At 40.1% G+C, this 12,917-nt stretch overlaps 1 protein-coding gene and 1 long non-coding RNA gene across 2 annotated transcripts in view; one reads left to right on the forward strand and one right to left on the reverse strand.

The window, feature by feature from the left end:
* The window catches only part of LOC127846522 (probable ATP-dependent RNA helicase DDX27), a 41,868-nt gene that overhangs the window by 5,622 nt on the left and 23,329 nt on the right, over nt 1–12,917 (reverse strand). The window contains exons 12-17 of the mRNA XM_052377821.1: nt 12,371–12,507; nt 10,421–10,519; nt 9,243–9,325; nt 8,128–8,222; nt 7,474–7,677; nt 2,948–3,039 (exon numbers count right to left, since the gene is read on the reverse strand). Of these exons, the coding sequence (XP_052233781.1) occupies nt 2,948–3,039; nt 7,474–7,677; nt 8,128–8,222; nt 9,243–9,325; nt 10,421–10,519; nt 12,371–12,507 (710 nt within the window). The remainder of the gene's footprint in view (nt 1–2,947; nt 3,040–7,473; nt 7,678–8,127; nt 8,223–9,242; nt 9,326–10,420; nt 10,520–12,370; nt 12,508–12,917) is intronic.
* On the forward strand, nt 920–10,585 carry LOC127846541 (uncharacterized). Its single transcript, XR_008033543.1, has 2 exons — nt 920–1,399; nt 10,423–10,585. It is a non-coding gene; the product is annotated as an uncharacterized LOC127846541 (long non-coding RNA).

Consider the following 12,917-nt stretch of genomic DNA (forward strand, 5'->3'; position numbering starts at 1 on the left):
TGTGATGAAATAACGTCCTACCGGGACGTTTTTGTTTTCACTGAACACGCGTAATTCGCCTGATGTGATGTTTTGCGAAAATATCCAGATGTTTTATTCTGGTTTTTGTACAACACAAAATACACCCATACTTTTCATGCGACGTTCTACATGTCTGCATAATTTTCGCGCGTTTTTTTATTGAGACAAAGGATAAAGCACTTTTTATTTGACGATATTTTTTTATTGTCGCGTAAGCATTAAAATTTGGAAGTGTGTTTCCGAAATTTGGATTACAAATAAAAAATGCTCAATTCAGAATCGAACGAAACATTCACAGTTGTGCGCAATTAATTTAACGATAATCTGTTCAAAAGCATCGAAGGAATGCTCCCATGTAACAACGCTACTCCGTATAATACACTTTTTAGAATGCTATTTTTACGTAAAAATTTATTCACACCGCTTTGCTTTGTTTACCTTGATATCGTTATTTCGGATGGCTTTTCTGGACGGAATGTGAATGAATTTTTGTAAATTTTTTGTACCGGTATGATGTAAATCGTATCGCAATACAATATGCGGATTGCGTATTGCGATATATACCGATATACCGGTATATTGTTGCAGCACTATTAATTATTATTATAATTGTTCTTTCAAAATTTGTTAACTACATGTAACTAAAAAATTTAAAAAGATTTTTTATTTCATGATGCGCATCGACTCGGCATCATGTCGCGGATCGCGGCATGCCTCGGCGGACAGATGCGAAGTTTCGTGGCGAAATGCGACTTGCCGCCGCATACTGACGCGGCTTCAACGACTGACGTTAACTGGTCCCCCGTTGAATATAACCGTTGACTCCGTTGACTATAATATACAACAGGTACAGGCTAATGTATCGGCGATTTTAATTGGATAACGCGAAAACCAATCGGAACGTTGTTTATTACTGTCGGGAATTCATGACGTTAACGTTTATCCGCTAACATGCACGCGACGTCATGTATACTATCGACGTCACTTTTCATGTTGTATATTAAACAACTTCGTATGAACGTCTAATAAAATGTCGAAACTAACGCAACTGTTTTCGTATTTCGCAGTTTTTTAAAACCATACGATCATCATACGCAATAATAACGATCTTTTATTCTTACCTGTCAGCTGTCAAAAAGTTCGGGAAATGTTTTGTTTCCGGTTTGGAAATGGTACACGGATTACTTCCCCTGAACCTCGTATAATCTCGCGATATGTTAACCGGTCCAAATTTGGACCGGTAAAATTAGCCTGTACCGATCCCTATATAGAGAGTATGCCATAGATAAGGGGAGGTAACCAATCTACGACTGACGCGGCATCGACTCGTTTCGCCTTGCCGCCGCGGATCGCGAAATACGTCTGTTCCGCATTGGCTGTACTGTATTTACTTTTAAATTACTACAAACAAACACATTGTCTTTTTCTATGCTCACATCAAACAGACTAGTTCATTACATTTGAACAGCAGTCAGTTACTATAACATTTTGTCTTTAACAGAATTGATTTCCATTTCCAGTTCTTCCAGCTCTCTCCTCTTATTCAGTTAACCACCCTGGTTTGAAATGACACTTCCCCATCCCTGCGTTTTCACTTGCAAAAATTGATCACAATGGAGAACCTCTGACGTAGTACACATAATCTGTGACGTGTACACATAACGTTTCGTACTAAATAGTGTACAAAACTTATATTTCGTTTTCAACTTTTTTGCGCGAAGGAATTTATGATAAATTTTCATAATATTTCCCTTAAGAACGATTTAAGTAAAATAATTAAAGCGATGATAAAAGTAATTTTGAGCATAAATAAACATTTTCAAGGCTTTTTTACATGAAATAAGCACTTTTCAAGCACTTTTTCAAGGCCAACCTTTGTTCAAGGGCTTTTCAAGCCTTGGACTCGTTTTCAAGCACTTTTCAAGCCCTGTGCGAACCCTGATGCCCCCCATATGGGCTGTCCATTGTAGTGGCAGCCATTGTGTGAATACGATTTTTTTCACTGTGACCTAGACCTTTGACCTAGTGACCTGAAAATCAATAGGGGTCATCTGCGGGTCACGATCAATGTACCTATGAAGTGTCATGATCCTAGGCAAAAGCGTTCTTGAGTTATCATCCGAAAATCATTTTACTATTTTGGGTCACCGTGACCTTGACCTTTGACCTTGTGACCTCAAAATCAATAGGGGTCATCTGCAAGTCATGATCAATCTACCTATGAAGTTTCATGATCCTAGGCATATGCGTTCTTGAGTTATCATCCGAAAACCATTTTACTATTTCGGGTCACCGTGACCTTGACCTTTGACCTAGTGACCTCAAAATCAATAGGGGTCATCTGCGAGTCATGACCAATCTACCCATGAAGTTTCATGATCCTAGGCGTATGCGTTCTTGAGTTATCATCCGGAAACCATTTTACTATTTCGGGTCACCGTGACCTTGACCTTTGACCTAGTGACCTCAAAATCAATAGGGATCATCTGCAAGTCATGATCAATCTACCCGTGAAGTTTCATGATCCTAGGCGTATGCGTTCTTGAGTTATCATTCAAAAACCATTTTACTATTTCTGGTCACCGTGACCTTGACCTTTGACCTAGTGACCTCAAAATCAATAGGGGTCATCTGCGAGTCATGATCAATGTACCTATGAAGTTTCATGATCCTAGGCCCAAGCGTTCTTGAGTTATCGTCTGACAACCACCTGGTGGACGGACCGACAGACCGACCGACAGACCGACATGAGCAAAGCAATATACCCCCTCTTCTTTGAAGGGGGGCATAATAAAAGCATCATTAACATACAACAGGAGTTGAAATATTTGTCCAATTATAGCCAAACAGCTAATGAGTAGTGTAAACCTTTCAACACACAATTTGGAAAGGTCAATAAAGAAATGAAAATGTGTAAATAACTTACAGTTACTGCTTTTTTCTTCATCTGTCCCTTTTCCAGCTTCTTTTTCTTCTTGTTGCTTGGTAACATATCAAACTCGCCCAGTCTTAGAGCCTCTGCAAGTAAAACAAGAATATCAGTGGATGCTTCCTGATGATGCGCTTTGTGTGTTAATAACCACCTAAAAAAATCTATTATTAGCCTTGGTGACCCCTTGACCCCAGTGACCTCAAACCTCATCAAAAAGTAGAATTCCATGCAAGGTACCTACATGCCAAATATGCAAGAGATCGGTAAAATATTGAAGGCGCTATGAGAAACTGTAACAAAATTTTGACAGAAAAAATTGTGACAGAAAAAACTATTTTAAGCCTCTGTGACCTCGACCCCAGTGACCTCATCAAAAGGCAGTGGTCCATGCAAGGTACCTACATGCCAAATATGTAAGAGAACGGTAAAATATTGAAGGCGCTATGAGAAACTGTAACAAAATTTTGACAGAAAAATCTATTATTAGCCTTGGTGACCTTGACCCTAGTGACCTCAAACCTCATCAAACGGTAGAGGTCCATGAAAGGTACCTACATGCCAAATGTATAAGAGATTGGAAAAATATTGAAGGTGCTATGAGAAACTGTAACAAAATTGTGACTGAAAAATCTATTATTAGCCTTGGTGACCTTGACCTCAGTGACCTCAAACCTCATCAAAAGGTAGAGGTCCATGCAAGGTACCATGCCAAATATGTAACAGATCAGTAAAATATTGAAGGCACTATGAGAAACTGAAATGTGACGGAAGGAAGGAAGCAAGGAAGTAAGAAACTTCAATCTGGCAACTATATGCTCCCCGAATATTTTCGGGGAGCATAAAAAGAATCAATTAAACTAATAACATAAGAAATCTGACAGTAGTGTAAGCGCAATAATAACATGAGAAATTTGACAGTAGTGTAAGCGCAATAATAACATGAGAAATCTGACAGTAGTGTAAGCGCAATAATGATAGATAATTCAGCCTCATTCTGGTAAAACTGTACTAAATGCATGTGTGTAAAGTGTCGTCCCATTAGCCCCTGCAGTATGCACAGGGCAGCATGTGTGTAAAGTGTCGTCCCATTAGCCCCTGCAGTATGCACAGGGCAGCATGTGTGTAAAGTGTCGTCCCATTAACCCCTGCAGTATGCACAGGGCAGCATGTGTGTAAAGTGTCGTCCCATTAGCCCCTGCAGTATGCACAGGGCAATCAGTAACACTGGGAAAACTGTACTAAATGCATGTGTGAAAAGTGTCGTCCCATTAGCCCCTGCAGTATGCACAGGGCAGCATGTGTGTAAAGTGTTGTCCCATTAGCCCCTGCAGTATGCACAGGGCAGCATGTGTGTAGTGTCGTCCCATTAGCCCCTGCAGTATGCTGTACTAAATGCATGTGTGTAAAGTGTCGTCCCATTAGCCCCTGCAGTATGCACAGGGCAGCATGTGTGTAAAGTGTCGTCCCATTAACCCCTGCAGTTTGCACAGGGCAGAATGTGTGTAAAGTGTCGTCCCATTAGCCCCTGCAGTATGCACAGGGAATGCATGTGTGTAAAGTGTCGTCCCATTAGCCCCTGCAGTATGCACAGGGCAGCATGTGTATAAAGTGTCGTCCCATTAACCCCTGCAGTATGCACAGGGCAGCATGTGTGTAAAGTGTCGTCCCATTAGCCCCTGCAGTATGCACAGGGCAGAATGTGTGTAAAGTGTCGTCCCATTAGCCCCTGCAGTATGCACAGGGCAGCATGTGTGTAAAGTGTCGTCCCATTAGCCCCTGCAGTATGCACAGGGCAGCATGTGTGTAAAGTGTCGTCCCATTAGCCCCTGCAGTATGCACAGGGCAGCACGTGTGTAAAGTGTCGTCCCATTAGCCCCTGCAGTATGCATAGGGCAGCATGTGTGTAAAGTGTCGTCCCATTAGTCCCTGCAGTATGCTGTACTAAATGCATGTGTGTAAAGTGTCGTCCCATTAGCCCCTGCAGTATGCACAGGGCAGCATGTGTGTAGTGTCGTCCCATTAGCCCCTGCAGTATGCACAGGGCAGCATGTGTGTAAAGTGTCGTCCCATTAGCCCCTGCAGTATGCACAGGGCAGCATGTGTGTAAAGTGTCGTCCCATTAGCCCCTGCAGTATGCACAGGGCAGCATGTGTGTAAAGTGTCGTCCCATTAGCCCCTGCAGTATGCACAGGGCAGCATGTGTGTAAAGTGTCGTCCCATTAGCCCCTGCAGTATGCACAGGGCAGCATGTGTGTAAAGTGTCGTCCCATTAGCCCCTGCAGTATGCACAGGGCAATCAGTAACAACACTTAACTAGATTTCTGCTCTGCAGGGTCTTCCTCAAAACGATAAATACTATAAAAGCGGAGAGTTTCATCTCTGAATAGCCTGAGCAGATTGCCGACATCTCTGGGTCAAAGCTTCAGGCACATGCAATAGGCCAAGATTTCCCAGAAATCAGCTCATCAGATCATCCTATACATCTGTGCAATAATGGGCCCAGCTGCAGTAACTCCTATTAAGGGCTATAAACCATGTTTGGAGATCATAAATGGTGGAGTTCATATTAATGTTATTTCCTCAGTAAAGAAGTGACATTTAAAAAAAACGAAAGCTTATCTCCTTCCAAACAAAACAGAACAAACATGTACATAGTGCATCTTTATCTTGTTTTGGCAACCTTTTCTCACTTGCTGCAAGTCGAGTAACTTGCCCTCTTGGCAAATGGAACTCGATGCTTACGTTATACCCTGCATTTCATGCAATTCCCACTTTAAAGTAACAATGCATACCGTAATTACTTAAAGTTTTAGGACACTCAGAGTTTTGGGACAGCCTCTTTTTTAGCAAAAATAATAATCTTTTGTGACATTTAATTTTCGAACAAACGGGTTTTCGCCCATAATTAATGTCTCTTAAATTTCAGACAGTATATTTTACTGCCCTATTCTACAGACTTCGGCCCTGTTTTCGCCCTGTTCTACAGACTTCTAGAGCTGCAACGATTCGATCCGATTAATCGAAAATCGATTCGAAATGCTTCGATTCTATTACGATACCAAACCTACCAAATTCGATTCGATTCTTTAACATATAAACATATATATATACATACAAAGATACGTAAAGCGCGCTGTATTCTGACTATTGATACAGGAAGGTGTAGGTTTTATCTTTAACTGTAATTACGACGCACGCGATTGGTTGCTTATTACTTTAGTCATCCAATCAATAAGCGCGTTACTGTCTACTTTCGGAAAAAGCGTCAAAATGGCTGAACAAGTTGTTGCCGACAAATTAAAATTATCAGATGCGCCTAAGAAGCTTAAATCAAAAGTGTGGCAGTATTTTGGGTTTCGGGATGGTAGCCCTACCAATAAAGCAAAGTGTAAACTGTGCTTCACGGATGTGGCGTACGCTAAGTCCGGCTCAACCAATAATCTAATGCAATATGTCAAACGCAAACATAACGTTGATTTAGCAAGACTAAGAGGTCGCACAAGTTCAACTACTCAAGTCGCCAGCCAGAAAAGTAGTTCTATTTCTGTTGGAGTTTTGTTAAGTTTATTAGAGAATGTGATTTGTCCTACAGGTAACAGGTGATGCTGTCATGGCACAATGGTAGACATGCTTATAGCGGTTTTGGGTAAATGTATAATAGTGATAGTACTACCATTCAACAGATTCCAGATACGTTCTTATGATTATTTATTTATTTTTTATATTATTGTGTAATCAACACAATCTTCTAGTCAGAAGTTTTTATATTAAAATTGAGTCCTAATTTGCTATTCTTTTTTATGTGTTTTATTGAAATCACATTTGAACAGAAATGTTAATTTTGAGGCATAAGAGTGAACATATGATAAAACTAGGTTTAAAGATGAATCGAATCGAAAAAATCGGTATCAGAGTGTCTGAAATCGAAATCGAATGGAATCGAGCTGTTGGTGAATCGTTGCAGCTCTACAGACTTCGGCCCTGTTTTCGCTTATCTTGTGTCACTTCCATCTTGGATTTTTACAACTGGATTAAGGTCATAAAACCTGGAAGATGCATGCCTCAATGCAATGACCATTACATACGCGTTATTGGGTAAATAACCACCGGTAGAAAATAATGGATTCAAAAAACAGACTTTGAAAAAATGTCTTCCTATTAAAGAAAGTTTTTTTTTCAGTTTTTACTTTTTTTCTATATCATTTCAGGCAAGAGTAAGCAAAGTTGTGAAGCTGTTGTTTTTTACTAAGCAGAAAAAGAAGAGTTAATGAAACGAAAATTATTGAACATCGGATTTATTGCTTTAATTTCAATATAATTATAATTTTCGGACACGTTAATTTTTGTCCCTTAATTTTCAGACACCTGTAATTATTAAATATTTTTTGTATCTAAATTTTCAGAAAACAGAGTTGATTGTATGTGCAACAAGAGTCCCCCCAGTTTGCACTAATCTGGGACAAAACTTTACGCACATGCTTTAAACCCCGTTTTCCCAGAGCAAGGCTCAATGTGCACACCTTTCTCCTGCATTCTCTCCTTATGGCTCTGAAACCACGTGCGCTTGCTGTCCAGGCTAGCCTGCCCCTGCTCCAGGACCCGGCGCCCCTTGTTGATCTGGTTCTCGCTGGCGCGCAGTTCACGCTCTGTGGCCTCCTGGGCCTCTATCTCTTTGATGTCGTCCTCAAAGCCTGTGATCCTCTCACGGTACTTGGCAATCACGTCTGCAATATAACAATTACCTTGTGAGACTTGAAGAGCATCAACATTACCACCACCAACATCATCACCACTATCAAATTCACCACCAAAAACCTCATCACCACCAACATCATCATTATAACCACCAACATCAACAACATCATCATCTTAACCACAAACATCAACAACATCATCATCATAACGGCCATCAACATTTTAACCAAAGTTAAACATATTGTTTGTTTTTGTGTTGGGCACGAGAACCGACATTTTCGGAAAAATCAGACGTCAGCAATTATCATATATGTCTGAGGTCCGACGTCTTTCGCATAGGCTGATGTAAGGTGGAAAGTGTCATCCCAGATTAGCCTGTGCAGACTGCACAGGCTAATCTGGGACGACACGTTTGGCACTTGCATTTAGCCCAGTTTTTGTGAACGAGGCTCATATTAAATCTATGTTGTCATGGATACCTTGTGGTACAATTCTTGTCTTCAACGGCGTCTTGGCCTTCTTCACGATATCTTTGAGAAGTTTACGTTCCTGCTCTCCAACAAGGGTGATGGATCTGAAAACAATCGGGTGTGCATACATCTGAATTATAGATGAGATTTTGGAAAAATTTTAAGGGAGAAATATGCCCTACCTTTTCGTATTGGGTTCCCTTAAAGTTTTCATAATTTAACTGGTCCATTAAAGTTAAGAATTGTCTGTTATGAAATCTGGATATCCTAAAATAGGACATCAGCTGAAAGGACACTTCCATATCAATTGTCAACATGTTGGTTTGCCATTAATAAGTTATTCTACATATAAAATACCCCTATAAGAGATAATTCTTACAATAGATACTAAGTTCAATCAATGTTTGCATATAGATATACAGAGTACAGATGTTGGTAAAGTCATTGAAAATTTGGAATAGAGAATGATTACCAAAAGATTCTGATTAACAAGTCATTTTGGACATAAAAAATCTTCATAAAACACTGATGATCTACAACTATTCTTATTTTATTGTACCATGTACCGAATAGCAGGGTACAGAACCCTACTTCTTCTTAATGCTTTTTCTTGCTGGGCCTCAAGATTCATCAACACAAAAACAAGTGAACAGGCTAATCTTGGATAATACTTCTTTGCTTTATAACCCTGTTCAACTCCAACAACACCATTAATATTTTGTGATCCTAGATTTTTCACTACATGAATAGGAATTTGGTGACTATGGCCATGATCTACTTATCTGGCATGACCTTTCTGACCTACGTGGCCATCCTGCCCTACATGACCTTCAATAGGGCATGTTGGAGAGCAGGAACTGTTGGAGAGCAGGAACGTAAACTTCTCAAAGATATCGTGAAGAAGGCCAAGACGCCGTTGAAGACAAGAATTGTACCACAAGGTATCCATGACAACATAGATTTAATATGATGACCTTTTCTGACCTACATGGCCATCCTGCCCTACATGACCTTCCTGACCTAGATGACCTTTTCTGACCTACATGGCCATCCTGCCCTACATGACCTTCCTGACCTAGATGACCTTCCTGCCCTACATGACCTTCCTGCCCTACATGACCTACCTGCCTGACTTCCCAGCTCTGGCAGTGCGACCCACTCTGTGCACGTAGTGCTTTACAGTGTTAGGCATGGTAAAGTTGATCACCTGCAAAATAGTCCTTAGAATATACCATGAGAAAAACACGTCAATTTTCTTTTTCTCGTGCATTGGTTTTGCAAGGAATCAAAGAATATGTTGTTTTGATTATGCAACTATTGTCTATTATTTAGCACTTAAATTTACAGTGTACACAGAAATAAACTAGACATTTAATATTATATTGGAATCTTACTAATAATTCATTCATTGTGCATTAAACAATCACATAAGAACTTACAAAGTCCAATATCTTTGATAACAAGTCTATTGCCAAGCAATAAATGTCCCCTACTGGCTCCACCATTGTCAGAAATTCCACCATTGTCAGATTTTTTAAATTTTTTATTTGTTGCCATAGCAACCAGAATTTTTCACATCGGAACAAAATGAAATGACATGCATAATGTCCATATTGCCATCTTTCCATGTTTCAAGTTTCATGAAAAAATATGAAGAACTTTTTTAGTTATCGCAGGATCCAGAAAACCACCATTTTCAGCAGTATTTCTAGTCTTTTTGTTGCCATAGCAACCAGATTTTTTGACGTAGGAACAAAATGAAATGACATGCATAATGTCCATATTGCCATCTATCCATGTTTCAAGTTTCATTAAAAAATATTAAAAACTTTTAAAGTTATCGCAGGATCCAGAAAAGTGTGACAGACAGACAGACAGCAAGACAGATGCACAGAGCGAAAACCATAAGTCCCCTCCGGTAAAACCGGCAGGGGACAATCAGCATTTCAAGCATTCCCTTTATATGCATTCTGAAGTTTTTTGCACTACAAATCTGAGCATTCTTGCAGTTCTACATGTAGGAGTGGCGCTCTGGGGAAATGGGGCTTAATGCTTGTGTGCATCAGTTGTCCCAGAATAACCTGAAAATCCATAATCCATAGGAATATCAGGAACGATACTTTCCCATTTAATGGTATTTTTCTTTTAAAGGAAGTCTCCTCCTAAAAAATATCCAGTGTTGTCCCTGATTAGCCTGCGCGGACTGCACAGGCTAATCTAGGACTTGGACGTGATTTTACGCACATGCATTAAACCCCGTTTTTCCAGAGAGGGACTCATACACATATATACATATACTTACAGTTTTCACGCCCTCGATGTCGAGACCTCTCGCTGCAAGATCTGTTGCCAATAGAACATCTACCTGGGCCTCCTTGAATCTTCGTAATGTTTCCAGACGCTGATGGTGTGGAATTGAAGACAAAATAATGAATGTAGTTCAAAATAAAAGGAAACAAGAATGCAATGGAGTGTGGTTGCTATATTTGTAATCAACATAAACAAAAGGACTTAATAGTGTCTAATTAAGGATTTTGCTTGAGCAATCAAGTTTAAATAAAGTTTAAACTTAACTACACATGAAGTTAAAGGACACAAACGAGTATACTTATAAGAATAGGTAACATTAATAATTTCAAAACCTTTGAATTTAAATTAATTAAGAACGTTATAATAAAATCATCAATTTTAGAAAACATCAATGAAAGACATAATCAGTTTATATCTAACATGAGGAACCTTATTTTGATTTGGTTACATTAGTTGTTGTGAGTTAAATAAGTTGTCAGGGGTTAAACTAGTTTCCTGTATTTGTGTTCATTTACAATTAATTCTGTATCCTCAGATTAATCTTGTTACTTGTGGTAAAACTAATGCCTTGGTATTTTCATTTAGTTTCATCAAGCATATTTTGTAAAATGGAGTTACTTAGGTTTACTAGGGTAAAAAATGTTTCCTGGGATTAAACTAGATGCATGGCATTAAACCACAAGTTCCCCTGCATTTCCTTTTGTTAAAGTTAATTTCCTGAACTTAATTATCTGTGGTTCATGTAGTTACCTGCAAATATCTTTGTCCAGAATTTAATTTAGTTGTTGCAAAGGGTTAATTTAGCAACATGAGTTTGATGAATTCTTTAGGTTAATTTTGGTTACCTGGGGTTAATTAATCATATAATGTTAATTAAGTTGTTAGATGTGGGGTTTATAAAAAGATCTCAAGGGGTTAAAGAAGTTGTTTAAAAAGTTTAATAGAGTTAAACATTTAACCTGGAATTAATTTGAGACTCATTCTTTAAAAACTGGGCTTAATGCATGTGCATAAAGTGTCCTCCTAAATAAGCCTGTGCAGTATGCACAGGCTAATCAGGGACGACACTTTCCACTTAAACAGGATTTTTGTTTAGAAAAGACTCCCTGTAAATGAAAAATTCCATAAAATTGGGAAGAGTATCTTACACGCATGTGTGGACTGCACATGAAAATATGGGATGAGACTTTATGCACGTGCATTAGGCCCAGTTTTCCCAGAACAAGGCTCAGTTGAGTTACCTGTGCCTGTGACAGGTTGCCATGCAGCTCCCCACATTGACCCCCCCAGAACAAGGCTCAGTTGAGTTACCTGTGCCTGTGACAGGTTGCCATGCAGCTCACCAACATTGACCCCCCCAGAACAAGGCTCAGTTGAGTTACCTGTGCCTGTGACAGGTTGCCATGCAGCTCACCAACATTGACCCCCCAGAACAAGGCTGAGTTGAGTTACCTGTGCCTGTGACAGGTTGCCATGCAGCTCACCAACACTGACCCCCCAGAACAAGGCTGAGTTGGGTTACCTGTGCCTGTGACAGGTTGCCATGCAGCTCACCAACATTGACCCCCCAGAACAAGGCTGAGTTAAGTTACCTGTGCCTGTGACAGGTTGACATGCAGCTCACCAACATTGACCCCCCAGAACAAGGCTGAGTTGAGTTACCTGTGCGTGTGACAGGTTGCCATGCAGCTCCCCCACGTTGACCCCCCAGAACAAGGCTGAGTTGAGTTACATGTGCCTGTGAAAGGTTGCCATGCAGCTCACCAACATTGACCCCCCAGAACAAGGCTGAGTTAAGTTACCTGTGCCTGTGACAGGTTGCCATGCAGCTCACCAACATTGACCCCCCAGAACAAGGCTGAGTTGAGTTACCTGTGCCTGTGACAGGTTGCCATGCAGCTCACCAACATTGACCCCCCAGAACAAGGCTCAGTTGAGTTACCTGTGCCTGTGACAGGTTGCCATGCAGCTCCCCCACGTTGACCCCCAGCAGACCCAGCACCAGGTGCATACGATGAGCCTGCTTCTTGGTCTGGATGAACACGATACAGTGGTCCACGAATGTGCGGCTCAACAAGGCTGCAGGGAGAAAGAATACGAAGAGATATAGAAGAGATGTGATGGTTCACATAAAGTACAAGAGATTGCCAAGCAATATGGTCCCCTACCTGTGAAACTCCACAATTGTCAGAATTTTTTAATATCTATTTGTTGCCATAGCAGCAAGAATTCTTGACGTATGAACAAAATGAAATGACGTGCATAATCCCCATATTGCCATCTATACATGTTTCAAGTTTCATGAAAAAATATGAAGAACTTTTTAAGTTATCGCAGGATCCACTATTTTTAGCAATATTTCTAGTCTATTTGTTAAAATTTCTAGTCTATTTGCTGCCACAGCAACCAGAATTCTTGACATACGATCAAAATGAAATGACGTGCATAATCTACATATTGCAATCTATCTATGTTTCAAGTTTCATGAA

The sequence above is a fragment of the Dreissena polymorpha genome, chromosome 9, assembly GCF_020536995.1.
Source record: "Dreissena polymorpha isolate Duluth1 chromosome 9, UMN_Dpol_1.0, whole genome shotgun sequence".
In the NCBI taxonomy this organism is placed as follows: domain Eukaryota; kingdom Metazoa; phylum Mollusca; class Bivalvia; order Myida; family Dreissenidae; genus Dreissena; species Dreissena polymorpha.